Source organism: Gopherus flavomarginatus, chromosome 1 (genome assembly GCF_025201925.1).
Source record: "Gopherus flavomarginatus isolate rGopFla2 chromosome 1, rGopFla2.mat.asm, whole genome shotgun sequence".
In the NCBI taxonomy this organism is placed as follows: Eukaryota; Metazoa; Chordata; order Testudines; family Testudinidae; genus Gopherus; species Gopherus flavomarginatus.
Window position 1 is genome coordinate 367,593,228 of NC_066617.1, and position 19,581 is coordinate 367,612,808.

Consider the following 19,581-nt stretch of genomic DNA (forward strand, 5'->3'; position numbering starts at 1 on the left):
ACTTTATTAAAAATAATCCTCACTACTGTAATTAGATTTTTCTGGTAACCCATATAAATACCCAGTTCGTCTACACCAACGACACCATCACAGGGCCTAACCAGATCAGCCACAACATCACCGGTTCATTCACCTGCACGTCCACCAATGTAATATACACCATCATGTGCCAGCAATGCCCCTCTGCTATGTACGTCGGTCAAACTGGACAATCCTTACGTAAAAGGATAAATGGACACAAGTCAGATATTAGGAATGGCAATTTACAAAAACGTGTAGGAGAACACTTCAACCTCCCTAGCCACACAATAGCAGATTTAAAGGTAGCCATCCTGCAGCTAAAAAACTTCAGGACCAGAATCCAAAGAGAAACTGCTGAGCTTCAGTTCATCTGCAAATTTGGCACCATCAGCTCAGGATTAAACAAAGACTGTGTATGGCTAGCCAACTACAAAAGCATTTTCTCCTCCCGTGGTGTTCACACCTCAACTGCTAGAAGAGGGCCTCATCCTCCCTGATTGAACTAACCTTGTTATTTCCATATTGATTCTTGTGTCATTGCAAGGTTTTTTTCGGAAGAGTTAAAGGAATTAAGTTACCAATTCAAAGCTAATAATGCCCATTGCCCGTAACACAAAGTCACATAATGTTGTACCAGGAAAGGGAAATGTCTTTACAGGTACTCAGCAACATTAAAAAAAAAATCCTCAGAGGGAAATCGGCTCGCAACACCAGGTAGCTGACGGAATTGTTCTGCCTCTGCACCTCAGCTCTATGCTGAAACACAGCCCAGTGTTCTCTCTTGACTTGTCTTGCACAGGGATTGCAGAGGGATTTTGTTCATGACCCTGAATGTAAGTGTTAGAAACAGCTGCTCCTCAGTTACCTAATGACAGTATCATACAACTGTTCACTGAGCGAAGAGTTAATAGCACAAACCCATTGCAAAGACTATTTGGAGTACTACTGAAATACTTTCTAAAGCAAAAGCCTTTATGCAGTAAAGATCCCACTGCTCCTTCCTGTAGAGATTCCAACAACTCTGCTGCTGGTTTTTGATATTCATGCATGTCATGAACCTTTGTCTTTTTAATATTGATATTACAATGAAAAGTTTTGGCATAACATTTACACATTTGTACTTTGAGCCACACATGTAAATCCAGTCGTTCCCCTCTGATTGTCTTTCAGAGATGACTTCTTAGGTTAGAGTGGGACGTAAAATGTAGCATCTGTCCAATGGATTTCTTCAGAACCTGAAAAATTCCAGCGTCTCAGCCCTCAGTCAGTGGCTTGTCAGCAAACAAAAGTCTAGTGGCTCCTTTGTCCCTGGGTTAATAGCTGACTGGTTCTCCTCAGGTTCTGTTCTGTCAGTCTGTAGCCTGTAACCGATGTGGTAATGGGCATTAGGATGAGTATATAAACTCTACATTCCCTGAGCTCTCACTCTCTAGTACATAGTAACCCCAGCACCTGTTACTCAGGCACAGTGAGGGTTTGCAGGAAGCAGTTTTCAAAGTCAAATGCATGAGTATTCATGGGAATGGAACTTCATTTCCCATATGAAAGTCAGCCAGTCAATCTCTCTCCCCCTCCCCCTCTTCCCTGTATTAATAAAATCCGCAGCACCCAGGAGTGGCGCTGTGACTGACATGGAGCTGAGCTGCCATAATGAATGTGTGTGATAACCCCAGTTCTGGGGATGTTTGCTGTATAGTTATATTGGGTTAACTCTTGGGATGTTTATGTTTTGGCTACATTAGGTGAAACCAGTATGGCTCTTCCTATTTTAATAGCAGTCTGCTGGAAAACAAGCAGGAAGGGAAGTAATAGCTCAAGGAAAGCCATCGCTCAGGATGCACTTAAGGGAGGTTGAGAGACCACACTGGAGCTACAAGCAGGGAATTCCCTGTTCCTGGGCTCCAGCCATGTTACACAGCTTGTTTTGCCAGCGCTGGGAGTCTGTCCAGAGCTGGGCAGCTGTTGCTGAGGCACTCTTCGGTCTGACATGCACAGAAACCGCTGGGGAAGACTCAAGGCCCTTGGCCTGCCTGGGTCCCTGTCAGATTGGGAGGGCTTGGGGTCAGAGATGTGTACAGACTGTTGTTTGAAAACTCTCTTATTCTCCCATGTTACACATTCTTCCAGCTGTTTGATTAAACATTATTTTGGCTCAAGAAGGCTAGTCACTTGTCGCAACACATGCTCACTGGCACCTGCAGGGCAATCACAGTGCAGTAGCCCAGGGCCGAGTCTGAGGGTGGGAGCATCACAGGATTCCACCCCATGAGAGGGAAGGCTACGAGGCCTGACATGTGGCACTCAGAGACCAGAGAGGGGACAGAGATGCCAATAGCCCTGTAATTCTGAGGGGTATCTACTGGGTAGAAACGCTGGAGCCCTCAGCCAGTCAGGAAAGAGAAATATGCCCTATCGGACCTGTTACCACGATGCAGCTGTGAATTCCTGAGTTCACAACCAAGACAGAGAACCAAACCTTTGAAAATGAATTTTCTGATTAAATTTCCAGGAGCAACTAAACACAAGATGACTTGGGAACTAACCTCTGATATTCCATCGGGTCTCCTCTCACTCAGACCCTGGCAGGATCGGCCTAGAGCACACAACACCTCTAGAAATGCTACCCATTGAGAAATCCTGACTCAGTTAATAGGGGCTTTAACACTCCGAACTCGCTCTGAATGTCAGATTTGTGTGCAGTTTGAATATCCCAACATGGAGAACAGGTAGATGTAGGGGAGGGGTTCCCAAACCACCTGGTGCTCCTTGCCCTGCAGCACCATCGCTGAGTCATCCCGACAGCCCACATCAGTCCCTTCTTGCACTGCAGAACATCTGCAAACGGAAACAGCTTGCAGTCTTTACCCTTCACTTTACATTGTAAAGATACCAAAACCTGCCAGTGTACCCAAATCCTGCTAGAAGAGGAGCCGCTGACACCAGAGGTCTTCATACTGAAGGACGAGGAGACATCCAAGAGGTTACATGGGCAGCAGGCAGCATCTGTTCAGACAGAAAAGGAACTGTCTATATGAAGCATGTCTGCACATTTCCTTGGGGGCCACTTGGCCATCAGGGAACCTCTGCAGATTTGCTTTCTTTGTTCCAGCTTTAACTCTGATCAGAGCCAAAGGCAAACTGCAGGAGGCCAAATCACAGGGGACGTGTGGTATGAAATAGAATAATAATAATAATATAGGACCAGATTTCTCCCCGGCAGTGCCTTGTCCTGCACTACAAGCCCAGGGTGCAGGCCAGGGAAGGGAGAGTCCACAAGGCCCCATAAAAGGAAATTTCCCTTGGATCAATCTGGGGGGGAAGTCTTTTCCCTTCTCCATGAAGAATGAAAAGAGGGATCCAGAGATCACCAAAGTTATGCACAGGTCTCAGAGATCCATTTGTCGCTCGGCCCACCCACCCAGAATCTCTGAGCCTCAACAACTGCTCTAGGATGCTCCCCGGCTTCCTGCTAGCATAGGTTCATCAGAGATGTGCTACCAGGACCTGTCACAGTAGCCACTGCCTGCAGGAACTCCTGAAGGGGCCTTGTACAGGGTAGGGGTGGGGATGCACAGAGATGGGAAGTCTGTCCGTCTGTGTAATGGCCTTCTCTTACTGTGACAGTCTGAGGCTTGGCTCTTCGGCTAAGCAGCGGAGGCAGCCATAAGCTGGGAAGTGTATGGTCACATCCTCACATTACAATCTAGTCACATTGAAATAAGATACTGTTGGGCTATTAGGAATACAATCCTGCTCTGATCTTCCTATCACCTCCAGAGAAAGGGTAGAGCCTAGAAGATATAAAAGGAAACTTAGTTTGATAGCATCCTGTCTGGGAAGAACTCACTTATCAATAGACACAGCTGGAAAACCCTTATGTCTGTATAGATATAATTGTAAAATCCTCACTTCTGTATTGTTTTGTATGTTTATTTGCATGGTCTCTGTCTGGTTCTGTGATTGTTTCTGGTTGCTCTATAATTAATTTTGTTTTGTGTAAACCAATTAAGGTGCTGGGATATAATTGGTTAAATAACCATGTTACAATATGTTAGGATTGGTTAGTTAAATTTCAGTAAAATGATTGGTTAAGGTATAGCTAAGGAGAACTCAACTTTTACTATATAGTCTGCAGTCAATCAGGAAGCGGGGTGGGAATTGGGATCATGTTTTGCTAAAGGGGAAATGGGAACAAGGGATGGGAACAGAAACAAGGACATAGACAAGGCTCTCTGGGGTCAGAGCTGGGAAGGGGGATACTAAGAAACTGGAATCATGCTTGCTGGAAGTTCACCCCAATAAACATTGAATTGTTTGCGCCTTCGAACTTCGGGTATTGTTGCTCTCTGTTCATGCGAGAAGGACCAGAGAAGTGAGAGGGTGAAGGAATAAACCCCCTAACAAATACCCCAGCCCTAGACTGGGCAGGAGATTTTGACCTTCCCATTCCCATAGTGCAGCCATAGACTCAGTCAGTGCAACTTTCATTTAAGTAACATGGAAGTGGCTAAAAAAGGGACTGTCTCTGCCAAAATGGGACATATGGTCACCCTACTCTTGATATCTGCTAGGGTGGCGACACCAGCTCTATTTAAAAGAGATCCTGTGGAATAGGCTTGTCTGCAGAAGCCCATCACCCAGAGAAACAATTTAAGAACAGAAGAATGGCCATATTGATTCAGACCAATGGTCCATCTAGCCTAGTGTCCTGTTTTCTGACTGTGGCAGTGCAGATGCTTCAGAGGGAATTATCAGAAAAACACAATATCATGTCCTCCATCCTATGTCATCTGTACCCATCTTCTGACATTCAGAGTTTTAGAGACATCCAGAGAATACAGAGTCTGTGACCATCTTGGCTAATAGCCATTGGTGTACCTATCCTCCATGAATTTACTAGGGTTGCTTTTGACTGCTGCTGCACATTAAGTGTATGTTTTCAGAGAACTATCCACAATCCCGTCAATACCTCCTTCTTGAGTGGTGGCAGCTAATTTAGACCCAACATTGTATATATATAGTTGGGATTATGTTTTCCATTGTGCAGTACTTTGCACTTACCAACCCTGAATTTCATCTGCCATTTTGTTCCCAGTCACCTAGTATTGTGAGATCTATTTGTAACACCTCTTAATTTACTTTGCACTTAAATATTATGACAAAGTTCCTCCTCTACCTTGGTGGGTCCTGCGCTTGTTGGCAGACTTCCTCACCTCAGTGATCTTCCCCACCGTCTGGGTCAACTTCTCTTGTGTCTGATCAGGAGTTGGGAGGTTTGGGAGGAACCCGGGCCCAACCTCTACTCCGAGTTCCAGCCCAGGGCCCTGTGGATTGCAGCTGTCTATAGTGCCTCTTGTAACAGCTGTATGACAGCTACAACCCCCCTGGGCTACTTCCCCATGGCCTCCTCCAAACACCTTCTTTATGCTCACAACAGGACCTTCCTCCTGGTGTCTGATAACGCTTGTACTCCTTAGTTCTCCAGCAGCACACTCTCTCACTCTCAGCTCCTTACGCCTCTTGCTCCCAGCTGCTCACACGCACTTCCTCTCCTCTGACTTCCACCAGCCTGACTGGAGTGAGCTCCTTTTTAAACCCAGGTACCCTGATTAGCCTGCCTTGATTGGCTGCAGGTGTTATAATCAGCCTGTCTGCCTTAATTGGTTGTAGCAGGTTATTGATTACTCTACTGCAGCCCCTGCGCTGGTCACTCAGGGAACAGAAAACTACTCATCCAGTGACCAATATATTTGCCCTCTATCAGACTCCTGTACCCCACTGCTTTGAGTCTGTCACAATATATTGAGTAATTTTGTCTTGTCTACACATTTTGCCACATCACAATTTACCCCTTTTTCCAGACAATTATGTATATGTTGAATAGCACCAGTCCCACTACAGATCCCAGGAGGACCCCGCAATTTACTTCTCTCCCTTTTGAGAACTGACCATTTATTGCTTCCCTTTATTTCCTATCTTTAAACCAGCTACTTCCTCCTTTTCCCAGGACTGCTTATTTTCCTTAAGAGCGTTTGGTGAGAGACCTTCTCAATGACTTTCTGAAAGTCCAAGTAGAGTATATCCACTGGATCTCCCTCGCCCACATTTTTGTTGACCCACTCAAAGAATTTTAATAGATTGGAGAAGCATGGTTTTCCTTTCAAAAGCTGTGTTGATTCTTCCCCAACAAAATGTGTCCATCTATGTGTCTGATAATTCTATTTTTTCCTGTAATTTCAACCAATTTGCCTGGTACTCTAGTTGGGTTTACTGGCCTATATTGTTAGGATCGCCTCTGGAGCCTTTTTTGAAAATCAGCATCACAATATGTATGTGCTAGTTGGATAGTACAGAGGCTGATTTAAATCATAGATTACATACCACGGTTAGTAATTCTGCAGTTTGATATTTGAGTTCCTTCAGAACTCTTGGGTGAATCCCATTTGATCCTAGTAACTTATTACTGTTAAATGTAGGAGTTTGTTCCAAAACTTACTCTGCTTATGCTTTAATGTGGGGCAGTTTCTCAGATCTGTCACCTAAAAACAATGGAGGATAATCAGAGTGTTCGTCAAGTGAAGGGTCAGTTCATCACCTGGCTTCAGCTCTCATGACAAGGGAGACGAAATATATGGACCACACCCACCTGTTCCATCGTGGGCCCTTACATTCTAGACGACATATGCTACTGATCTCCTCACTGTAGAGATAGGTTCTGATGGGTCAAAGGCCAAGAGCAGTGGGAGAGGGGCTGGTGAGGGTGGACAGGGCACCGGGGGAAGGAGACCAAGGCAGGCAGCAGCATTTACAAAGTGACTGTCTTTGTGGAGAGCCAGGGGACCGGGGGGATGTTGGCCCATGACGAGTGGTATCGGTGGCTACTCAGACCTCAGTATTCCTCTTGACAGAGTCAATAAAGAGAAGGGATGTGGATGCTGTTCCCATTACACATGACCTGCCACTGTCCTGTCTCTGGTTAAATATTCGTGGGCTATGAAAAAAGCAGCAGAGCTGTTTTGCAGTCACAGTATTCACCCTTCCCGAGAACTCTAGGAGCTGCGTGATTCATGAATGCTGCACAAGCTGTGGATAGGGGCTATTCAAGGGTCTCAGTAACCCACCCTTTCCCTATGCCCTCAGCCAGTTACTAGTGACTGAGTCATGCCAGAGACACAATTAACGCAGGAGGCCCAGGAGAAGCCATTCAGGCAGCCCCGTTGATGGCTCTGCACACTGCAGACCTGCTGAGCCCACTCCCCACCGAGACAGAATGTGTGAATGAGGGTCTGACATATAGAAGTGCTGGCAAGAGGCTCAGGCCCAGATTCCCTCTGCAGCCCCTCCGTTTATGCTGCCCCAGCAATACAAAGGGGTGGAAATGGGTCTTTGCTCTCCCACAGAGGCATGTCCTGCTCCGATCCCAGCCCAGCTCGTTCAGTGTAGAGTGACCACCTATTCAAAAGGCAAAAGTGGGACACATGCAGGAGCTCCATCCACTCTGTGTCCCCTTCTCTGTCGCCTCCATGGCCCTTCCCTGGACCCTCTTCTCCCTCCTGTTGCCCCAGCCCCTGCTACTCAACTTTCCCTGATCACCGCCCCCTTGCCAGGCTTGAAGCTGGAGCTGGGCTGTGGTAAGTGTTACTCAGGGAGCCAGGATACTCCACCTGCCCTGAGTGAGGGGATAAGGGGCATGAGACCAGCCCCCAGCCCATATTCCCACCCCCTATGGCATGCTACAAAGGGAAGATGGCATGTCCGGGGCTCCCCACAGCAGGCTGGCCTTCTTGGGGAGCTCTTAAAATAGCTTGGTTCTGTCCTTGCTGGTGGCCAGGATCTTGGGAGAAGAGGCGGAGCAGGGGGCCAGGCCTCAGGGACAGAGACGGGATGCGGCAGGGCCTCAGGAACAAAGGAGGAGCAGGGGATGTGGCAAGCCTGAAGCAATGCTGATCCCAGCAAGCAGGACGGTGAGGGTCCCAAATAAAGGAAGAGGAGGGTAATAAGAGACCTTGTGTTCTGGAGAACATTGAATTAATGGGGCCACACAAAGGGGGCTCTTGTTCAATAGGAAGATATTAGCCAGGGTAGGAATGAGTTGTGTCTGAGTCACTCTTGCTAGCCAAATTTATCACTGCATTTCCAGAAACTTCTGGAATTGGATGTGGTAGTTTTGGATATGCTCCAATAGGTTCCTCCTTGCTGGAGTCAGGTTCCATCAGGGTGAGTAATCAGAGCAGCTGCTTTGCAAAGGGCCACCTGCTCTGTGTGAATTTGGAGAAGCTGAGCCAAGGAGTGAAAAGCAGGCTGTTTCCCCTGACTCTGAGGCATTTTGCAGCAGGTTCGTGATATTTGTTAACCCTCTAAGAGCGAAGCATGGGCAGGGTTAAGAAAAGCAAGGGGAAACTGGAAGGGAAAAATAGTTTCTTCATGTTTTAATTGCATTCTTTGAACCTTATTTTGATTTGAGCTGAACTGTTTTGGTTAAATTGTCCCAATCAGTATGATTTACCAGCTTTTCTTTCCATGTAGTAATGGAATATTGTTGACGATTCCAAACTGGGAGGGATTGCAACTGCTTTGGAGGACAGGGTCAAAATTCAAAATGATCTGGACAAATTAGAGAAATGGTCTGAGGTAAACAGGATGAAGTTCAATAAAGATAAATGCAAAGTGCTCCACTTAGGAAGGAACAATCAGTTTCACACATACAGAATGGGAGGAGACTGTCTAGGAAGGAGTATGGCAGAAAGAGATCTAGGGTCATAGTGGACCACAAGCTTAATATGAGTCAACAGTGTGATACTGTTGCAAAAAAAGCAAATCTGATACTGGGATGCATTAACAGGTGTGTTGTAAACAAGACACGAGAAGTCATTCTTCCACTTTACTCTGTGCTGGTTAGGCCTGAGCTGGAGTATTGTGTCCAGTTCTGGGCACCACATTTCAAGAAAGATGTGGAGAAATTGGAGAGGGTCCAGAGAAGAGCAACAAGAATGATTAAAGGTCTTGAGATCATGACCTATGAAGGAAGGTTGAAGGAATTGGGTTTGTTTAGTTTGGAAAAGAGAAGACTGTGAGGGGACATGATAGCAGTTTTCAAGTGTCTAAAAGGGTGTCATCAGGAGGAAGGATAAAACTTGTTCACTTTAGCCTCCAATAATAGAACAAGAAGCAATGGGCTTAAACTGCAGCAAGGGAGATTTAGGTTGGACATTAGGAAAAAGTTCCTAACTGTCAGGGTAGTTAAACACTGGAATAAATTGCCTAGGGAGGTTGTGGAATCTCCATCTCTGGAGATATTTAAGAGTAGGTTAGATAAATGTGTATCAGGGATGGTCTAGACAGTATTTGGTCCTGCCATGAGGGCAGGGGACTGGACTCGATGACCTCTCAAGGTCCCTTCCAGTCCTAGAGTCTATGAATCTATGAATAACCTATAAATCTATGAAAATTATATTTGGTTTGAACTTAATATAATGATCAGTGGGTTAGTGAGGCATCTGATGTGAAGAGAGTACAGCAAAGTGGGGACACCCTAGCCTTCGCCCTAAGTGACCACAATGAGACCGGTGATTTAGCCTCTCAGGCGTCCTGGGCCCAGCTACGTAACTAATATGAGCACTGTACCACACAGGAGAGTAGAAGGCGTGTCCATGAGGTCAGGCCATCCTTTGGGTAAAGCAGGTGGGAGTACGGACTCAGACCCTTTCACCAGTCAGTTCCCCTGGGATAACGCAGAAGCAAGAAAAGTTTACCAAAACGGTTCAGTTATGGAGTAATTTATTACATCTTGCCAATGATCTGACCAGAAGATATTTAGGTTCTTGTCCCAATTCCAGCTACAGGGTTAGAGAATACAGACCTTCCACTTTAATTAAATTGTCTTATTAGCACTGACCCCCCCACTTGTAAGGCAATTCACATCTTTTCATGTGCTGTGTATATATACCTGTCTACTGTATTTTCCACTCCATGTAACTGATGAAGTGGGTTTCAGCCCATGAAAGCTTATGCCCAAATAAATGTGTTAGTCTCTAAAGTGCCACAAGTACCACCTGTTGTTAGAGTGTTCAATGTCATAAGTGGACCCTGAGGTTGTGCGGCAAGTATACCTATTCTGAGGACTATTCCAAATTGTTAAGATCTTTATTAAAATGAATGAAAGAATAATACATGGTATAAATCACAGAGTCACAAAGTAATACAATTATGTGATGTCTGGGGTTAACATCTCTATTATAAAAGCAGCTAAGCTGTATTGCAAAGGTGAGCTGATAGCTTCATAGAAGATGGCAGTATATTGCACACAGAAAAGACAGCCATCGTCATTTGCTACACTAAACAGTCTGCAAGACACAGTTTGCCCTGAAAATCTAAGCCCCTGTTCTCGGCAAATCATTTCTTTTCTCCGAGGGGTGATTCTTAGGCTGAAGTTCTCCAGGGTCCATTTTCTGCTCTTCCAGCTGCTCACACAGAGTCCAGGGAATTGTACGGGAGTCCTGGCCAATTTGAAAATCCACAGAGATTGTACAAGGGAATCATAAAGGTCTCTGTGCAGCACTCCGAGTGTCAGACATGTGACATTCATACACTGATTCTCAAGACTCTACCTTGCTGTTGCAGTAAAAAGATTTCCTCTCTCTGCTGCGTGAGATTTTGGTGAGTTGCCTGTTTCTGCATTAAAGTGAGTGGTAAGGGCTCAGGAAGGTTTCCAGGGTTCAAATCAAGAACCAACCGGGCAGGAATTCACCAGCAAGGTGACTTGAATTGTTTAGTACTGTCATAAAAAACAAGGGATTTACCTGGAAAAATTGAAACTACAAATAGATTGGAAACAGTTTAGACAAATATTTGCATTTAAGTTCAATTCGTTTTCTCTTACTGTGTCCTTCTATCTTTCTCAGTAACTTTTTTTTTTTAACTGTATGGTTTTTCCTGTGGTTTGCTCAAGTTTTCCAATTCAGGAACCTCAGTGCCCTTTTTGGAAGTGCAGCCAAAGCTTCTGCAGTGGGTAACTGTGTTACCAGAGGGTTCACAACAAGAATAGGCCACACATTGCCCAGATTCTACTCTCTGATTCTGCCTTCACTGGTTCACTCTAGATTGACACTGGCTTCTGTGAGAGCAAAATGAAGGCTCCTCTGTTTTGAAACTCCCAACTTTCATTCTCAGTCTCAGAACACCACATGAACTGGGGGTTCCCTCAGACTCTCTCATCACCCTAACAGAATAGCGCTCTCTGCAGCAGGACCCAAATCCATGAATTTGACAGCCAGGAGCTGAAAATTAAACATGCAGAGTGAAACTGGGCCCCTTGAGATCAAAGGCAAAATTCCTAATTGAGCCAGGAGTTTGCCCTAAATCCACATATACTGAGTTAAATAAATTCCCTGATTTACATCAGCCATGAGCCTCCAGTGACTTCATCTGGAGTCGCTCTGTGGCCTCTAAGGATGCGTGAGCTTCTTTGGACCCAAGGAGAATTGACGGGAGAGTTGCTTAAATCTCAAATTCACAGATTTAAAGCTTCAAAACAATTAGGATAGCCATTTTTTTTAAAGAGAGGGCAAAGGGAGAGAGACCCTTCATCTCCGTTTCTGGAGAGGATGAGAATCATTAGAGGTTGTGTTGCAAATGTTACCTGGGGAGGTCCAGGAACACACAATCTGTGTGGTGGGTGTGGGCAGGACTGCGGGACGTGCAGTATCCAGATGACAGTGGCACAGAGTTCTGAAACTATGCAACATGGGGAATGGACGTCCTCCCTGATGCACAGAGCAAAGAGGTGTCATGAGGCCTCTTGGGTCCAGGAGGTGTTTGAGACTGCAATGGAAAGTGGCCACACTCTAGCACAGGGGTCGGCAGCCTTTCAGAAATGTTGTATTGAGTCTTCATTTATTCACTCTGATTGAAGGTTTTGCGTGCCAGTCATACATTTTAACATTTTAAGAAGGTGTCTTTCTATAAGTTTATAATATATAACTAAACTATTGTTGTATGTAAAGTAAATAAAATGTTTAAGAAGCATCATTTAAAGTTAAATTAAAATGCAGAGCCCCCTGGAACGGAGGCCAGGACCCAGGTGTCAGAGTGTGAGTGCCACTGAAAATCACCTCCCATGCCGCCTTTGGCACCTGTGCCTTAGGTAGCCTATCCCTAGTCTGGCAGATGGTCTCTGACACCATCCTCCACCTGGACCATACTTCCTTCCATGGGAAAGCCCACTACAGTTTTGTGGCAACATCAGCAATTGCCAACACAGAAAAGCAGCCTCAGGAAGGGATGTCTGGGTTTCTAACTGGACTCAATACTTTAAAGCTTTGTGTCTTTTTGAAGAAGAGTTGCTCACACTGGCTCCTTTTAATCCCACCTCCTCTCCCCCTCCTGCTAGGTCTGTCCATCTCTCCTTCCCTGCACAGGTTGAGCTGCAGCCAGGGTTCCCTTTGCCCCCAGAAAGGCAGTTCAGTCTCATCTCCTCCTTTTCCCCGGTACAGGCAGACACTGAGTTTATCCTAGACTGAAGAGGTGTACCTGTGAGCTGTTTCTGTGGTGTGTGGCACCTGGTTTTGGTCCTGGGTGAGGGGTATCACTGTGTGGCAGGGTGGAAATTCTGGGGGTGGGGGATCTCCATGGACAGGTGACCAGCACCAGGGATTGTGTGGAAGGAAGAGGAGTGTACAGAGGCAGGCTGGCAGTGCTGGAGGCTGTGGGGACAGGTAGGGGGTATGCACAGAGAACTGGGCACTGCTGAGGGTTGTGGAGGCAGGTAGGGGATGTGCAATGATAGGCGAGTAGCACTGAGGCTTTGTGGGTGCTGTGACATTCTATACTCCCATATTCCTCATTTTCAGATAATCAAGATCTTACATATAAAGCAGGCCTTGTAAGGTATCAAGAGAAACATCATTATTTGCTGAAAGTCATGTCTCTACCCATATATGTATCATAAATGTATATAGAATTATGAGAATTCTGTTATATGGTGGTCACTAAAATATGCTGCAAGTTGGGGAATCAGCCAGATATTAGCCCCCACCCAGAGGCAACAGCAGGGAAAGTAACAAACACTCAGACAGGGTGTCAAACAACACATCAACACCCATTGTCCAGCAAGGGAGCTACAGTACACTGACTCACCTGCATGACATCCCATAAAGTGATTTGCTCAACCTTGCTTGCAGAAACTCAGCAATGCCCCCTAGACATACCTGGACGTGTGCTCCCCAAACACATGGACAGAGGGTGTAAAACAGACAGAGCGGACACATACTGAGCCCATCTCTGGCCGCCACCTTCGCTGCAAGCAAGGAAGACATTGAGAAGAATGCAAGACTCCAACAGAGAGATTGGCCCAGGTTTAAGGTAGAAACCTGTATATTAAGGACTGCTATATCCTGTGGGGTGAGAAAAACTGCTTCATCTCAATGTTGCCCAGTGGAATAGGGTTGAGAGTTTATACTGCATTTTTATATTTTATTTTATTTTGGTAACCACTCTGACTTTTTGCCTATCACTAAATATTACTTAACATCTCTCTTTGTGGATAAAAAATGTGCTGTTTATTCAATCTGAAGCAGTATGTTTGGTTTGAAGCATGTAAGAGACTCCCCTTGGGATAATAGACTTGGTGCATATCAATTTCTTTGTTAAACTGATAAACTCATCTAAGCTTCCAGCATCCAGCGGGCATAACTGGACACTGCAAGACGGAGGTTCCTAGGGTTGTGTCTGGGACCACTGATATTGGCTAGTGTCATTCAGTCACACAATCCAAGCAGCAGCTAACATGGTAGAGGCTGTGCGTGAACAGCCCAGGAGTGGGGGTTCTCACAGCAGAGCAGGGTCAGTCTGGCTCCAAGAGTGAAGGACTGCTGTGACCTAGCAGATCACTGGTCCAAATAACACCAGAGGGGAATGTCACAGGGTCACAGAGTGGAATGTAGACGGATAGGTGGTTAGTGCTGCTGAAATAATTTTTTTCTGCAGGATTGTTGATCCAAGGCCAGCTTTGGGATCTTTCCTGGTACAGAGTGTGTTTGGGGAGTTTCAGGGTCTCTTTGCCCCGATAAGCCACAGAACTGCATCCTGGGTGACACAACCTTTACTCAGTTTTGTTCCCAATTGTTGATGTTATGTTACTTCAGGCATTTCACTGGTAGAAATAACCATAGATATTTGTGACAATGTACCCATTATTGATCATAGAGAAATTATTATTATATGAAAATAGCATAATTATGATACATTTTATGCAAGACAGGTCATGTAAGATGTCATTGGAAAAGTTATGATTTTCTGAATATTATTATCTGATTTGTATACATGTATGATTTTTGTCTGCAGTTATGAATATTGACTACTTATCTGTATTTCAAATGTAGTTATACCTGGGTAACGCCCACTAGGCAGGATGATTTCAATCTAGATAACTGGTTGGGAAGGACTTATTCAGGGCAATGAGCCATTGGAGGAAACAATGGAAACTTATCTTCCACCAGATGAGCCTCCCTGAGAATGCTTCAGACAGCCTATACATAATGGATGCTATAATTTTACAAGGGCATGTCACCAGGGCCAGCTCTAGCTTTCCTGCCACCCCAAGCAAAAAAAAATTGGCTGCCCCCCATCCTAACCCTGACCTCCTCGCCGCATTCCCCTGCCACCTCAGACCTGGGCTCTTCACCCCCCCACACCTTCCGCTGCCCCAGCCCTGGGATCTCCCCCTGCACTTGCATCCTCCTTCTGCCACAACCCTGGGTCACTGGTAACTCACTCCCAGGGCAGGTCATTCAGCAGGAATTTTGGATGTGCCCAGAACACAGACAGGATTGGTTCCCATACCGTTACAGAGCTGCAGTAAAGTGGAACAATTTTCAGCTTGCGTGATTGGAGAATATCTGGATACATATTATTATACTGTCCTCCATAAATGAGGAAAAGTTGAGGTGACTTTATTATTCTTTTGTTCCATTCTTTCTTTCTATGGGGAATTTGCCAATGCAATATCACTGTCTTCCTTTTAAACAAACAAACAGACAAAAGGCAATGGCTGTTGAAAATAGCAATTCCAGTCCTAATAACCACTGAGAAGCATTACTTGCTCAATTTTATCCTACTTTTTCTACAGCAAGTTACAGTGGATCAGTTTATTTGATTTGGGAGAAATGAAGTAACAGCTGCCCAAACTGAGCTTGAGCACTCCTGAATTTTGAGGTGTTCAAATCTGGAAGGCAGGTGCTGGGGAGAGGGGGAGGGCTGTGGCTCCGCAGGGGAGCATGGCAGCATGTATGCAGCAGCATGTCTGGCTCTGCACAGCACGGTAAGGGGGTTGGAGGGTTAGAGAAGGGGTAAGGGGTTCCAGGGGGGCAGTCAAGGGACAGGGAGCAGGGGGGGTTGGATGGGGTGGAGGTTCGGGGGGGGGCAGATGGGTCAGAGGTTCGGGGGGGAAGTCAGGGACAGACAGCGGTTGGATAGGCATCAGAGTCCCAGGGGTTTGTCAGGGGATGGGTAAAGGGTGGGGTCCTATGGGGCAAGTTGGGGGAGGTTTCAGTAGGGGCAGACAGGGACAAGGAGAAGGGAGGTTTAGATAGGGGGTGGAGTCCCAAGGGGCAGTTAGAGGCTGGAGTCCTGGGTGGGGGCAATCAGGGGACAAGGAGCTGCAGCGCTTAGATATGGGGTGGGGTCCTGGGGGTCACTTATGAGCAGGGGTCCCAAGAGGGGCTGATCAGGGGACAAGGGGGTTGGATGGGTTGGAGTTTCTGTGGGGGGCTGTTGGAGGGAGTGAACAGTGGCAGGGTGGGGCTACCCTTCCTCTCCATGCAGTGTCCTATTTTTTAATGTTAAAATATGGTACCCTCTCCTTGACAGTGCAGCTCACCATTCACAGCAGGCTGCACCATGAGGTTTTAGCTACTTCACTTCCTCCCTTATCTTTTCCTGTATGTGACCAGGCTGAAGAACTCTGGACTCCATTTGTAATTTTCCCACAAACTACTCTTGAAAATAAGTTTTGAAACAAAGAGTTCCTGACATATGCTAAAGTTATATAAAGCAGGGAGTGACACTGTTGGTGCTTCTTCACTCCCCACTCAAAAAGACTCCTAGAATATGAATAGCTATAAAAAATTTACTGTACTATTTGTTATAAAGCATGTAACTCCTTCACTGTGCTTCTCTCCCTTTACAGGCACTTTGAGCATTTCTGAGTCATATTGATGCATCAACCACCTCATGGCAGCTTTCAACTTCACCCCCTCTGACCCTTCAACGTTCATCCTAACGGGCATCCCCGGCCTGGAGGCTGCCCACATCTGGATTTCCATCCCTTTCTCTATGTTCTACATTATCAGCCTGTTGGGAAATTTCACGCTTCTGTGTGTTGTAGGTAAGGAGCAGACCCTGCACAAGCCAATGTACCTGCTGCTCTGCATGCTGGCGCTCACAGACATCGCCACACCTACCTTCGTCATGCCAAAGGCACTGGGCATATTCTGGTTCAATTTGAAAGGCATTACTATGTCTGGCTGCCTCACCCAGATGTTCTTCCTTCACATGGTTTCTGTTATGCACTCAGCCACCCTCGTGACAATGGCCTTCGATCGCTACGTTGCCATATGTAACCCCCTGAGATATGCCACCATCCTCAGCAATGCACTAATAGCTAAGCTCGAGCTTGTAGGTTTGATAAGAGCTGTTCTCTTCATTCTGCCCCTACCCCTGCTCCTGGGCAGGCAGCCATTCTATGCCAACCGCATTATCCCCCACACGCAATGCGAGCACATAGCTGTGTTCAAGATGGTGTGTGGGGACATTACAGTAAACAGGATATATAGCTCGGTGCTAGGATTTGTAGTTATGGGGTTTGACCTGACGCTTATTGCCCTGTCCTACAGTCAGATCATCAGGGCCGTCCTCAGAATCTCCTCTAAGAATGCTCACCAGAAAGCTCTCAACACTTGCACAACCCACATTTGTTTGATGCTGACATATTACGCCCCTAGCATCTTCTCCAATCTCACATACCCGTTTGGTCAAGGCATCGCTCCCCATGTTCACGTCATCTTGTCTGACCTCTATCTCCTCATCCCTCCCATGCTCAACCCTATCATTTATGGGATCAGAACCAAAGAGCTTCGTGACAAAGTGGGCAAATACATCTGCTGCAGAAGGTGATCGCCTGAGGCCACTGACTTGAAACCTGTGTTACAAGAGGGGGAAAGCATATCTCCTCATTAATCAAGGGTGCCCTGTCTCATTGTGGTTGAGCTCAGCATTGTAGAAGTTCACAGTATGCTAAGTTCCTCCCACACAATATCTTATCACTCCATCACTCAGCACGGCTCTTTCCATTGCTGAGTTACATCTCTCTGAGCATCACTTGACCTCTTTAACTGTCATCAATCAGCCTCCATCCCCACACACCCTGTTACTCAGCCTTTCTGTGACTCTAAGAGTATGTCTACACTAGCACGGTAAGTGAACCTACTCTACGCAACTGCAGCTACGTGAATAAGGTAGCTGGAGTCGATGTACCTTACGTCAAGTAACTGTGGGGTCTACAGTGTGGGAGGGAGCTGGGGGGTTGACAGGAGAGAATCTCCCATTGACTTATCTTACTCATCTCTTTACCAGACCCGCTAAATCAACCACTGGTGGATCGATCTCAGAGCATTGATCCCAGCTGAGTGTAGACCTGTCCTGAGACTACCATAAGATATTATAGCATTTTGAGGCAAAGTAGTTTTCCATTAGTCTCTGTGCAGCCATGGTTCTTTTCAGTTTTACAAACAGTAGCTACACTTTCAGAGAACCAAAGAGAAAAAGAAAGAATCAGCAATGCTGAAGTTCTTTGTCATATGTACAGAAAGTTGGTGAGGAAAATATGATTTTTCTACATTGAATCCATCACAAAACCTGGAGGATAAACCTAATGTTTCAACTGGAAAGTCCTTATACAGGAAAACTGCTGTAGGAATAGAGGACATTCTACTAAAGCTTATTGGTGAGAGTTGTGAAACTGTGTGTTTTTGAGAACTGGACTGTGGTGTTTAACTACTACAGCACCTGTGAGTAAAAATAACTTATTGCTTTGTGCAGCTGATTTTGGAGTGGAACAGACTATGAACTTCCCTTGCGTCCCAGAGAGGGCTCTTTGTGATGTCCCTGTGTCCATAGAGCGGGGTGTCTTATTTTTGTGAACTGTTCATATTTTTTTGTTCATTGTTCTTGTGAGGGTTAGATCACAGAACCCCCCTTGGAAGCTGCTAATTCATATGCCAATACTAATTCTGTCCCTGATTTCCTGACCTGGCAGCTCAGGACTCCAGCACCCTGTCTTGTTGAGCCAGACACACCCGCCTGCTCCAACACAGACTCCAATTCAGTCTGAATTACTTGCCCCACAGCTGCAGGCTTAACCTGAAAGCAGCTAACAGAAATGTTCTTGTCCATAACACTCAGATGCCCAACTCCCAATAGGGACTAAATCCAAATAAATCCGTTTGACCCTGTATAAAGCTTATAAAGGGTAAACTCAAGTTTTTCGCCCTCTATAACACTGATAGAGAGAAATTCACAGCTCCCCCCCCAGGAATTAATACCTACTCTGGGTTAATTAATAAGTAAAAAGAGATTTTATTAAAGAGAGAAAGTAGGATTTAAGTGGCTTCAAGTAGTAACAGACAGAACAAAGTGAATTACCAAGTAAAATAAAATAAAACACACAAGTCTATATCTAATACAGTCAGAAACTGGATACAGGTAAGATCCTCACCCTCAGAGATGTTTCAATACGTTTCTTTCACACACTGGATGCTTTCCTAGTCTGGGCAGGAATCCTTTGTCAATCTGATTTCCTGTGGGGTGAGCAGACAGCCTTCAGGCTGCTTTCCGGAGCCCTTGGGACATTTTCAGGGAGCTGGTAGGAAGTGGCCCACGTAAGCAGCAAGTATAATAGGCCAGGGGAGGCTAAACCTCCCTAGGCTGTACAGCCCCCAACCTGTCTTCAAGAGAGGGAAACACCTGGGCTGTGGTGTCCTGGCCTGCGCTCCACCCCCGATGCCCCCTTCCACTTTTTCTCCATGGTTCCACCCACAGGCCACCTCCTCTTGTCCCTGCTTTACCTCTCTGCTGAGGCCCCCTTTGCTTCTCGCTGAATCTTTCACTGAGTACTCCTCTCCTCCACTCTCCTTTCCCCATGGCTCTTTGCCCACCACCTGTTCAGTCTCTCCTCTCCTACAGACAAACCTCTCCTCTCCCAAGACCCCTACCATCTATTATTTTACAGTGAAAACTGAACCACATTTAAAAGTTGGCCCTGGACTCCTGGCATTCCATGTTCCAGCCCCCTTAGGTGAGTTGTTCCAGCATCAGCAGGCATAAAAGCAGGAGGAGTCACACAGCTGGGCCATATAGAAGAAGAAAGTCAAGGTAAGTGTGGGACCTTTACTGAATGAGGAAGGCAACCTAGTGAGAGAGTATGTAGAAAAAGCTAATGTACTCAAGCTTTTTTCCCCCTCTGTCTTCACAAACAAGGTCAGGTCCAAGACTGCTGCACTGGGCAGG

The 19,581-nt window shown here is 46.0% G+C and overlaps 1 protein-coding gene and 1 long non-coding RNA gene across 2 annotated transcripts in view; both read left to right on the forward strand.

Annotated features, from left to right (window-relative positions):
- The window catches only part of LOC127040170 (uncharacterized), a 159,138-nt gene that overhangs the window by 116,583 nt on the left and 22,974 nt on the right, over positions 1–19,581 (forward strand). The window lies entirely within an intron of this gene.
- LOC127054863 (olfactory receptor 52E2-like) lies at positions 16,249–17,190 on the forward strand. Its single transcript, XM_050961251.1, has one exon. The coding sequence runs from the start codon at positions 16,249–16,251 to the stop codon at positions 17,188–17,190; it is 942 nt and encodes a 313-aa protein (XP_050817208.1).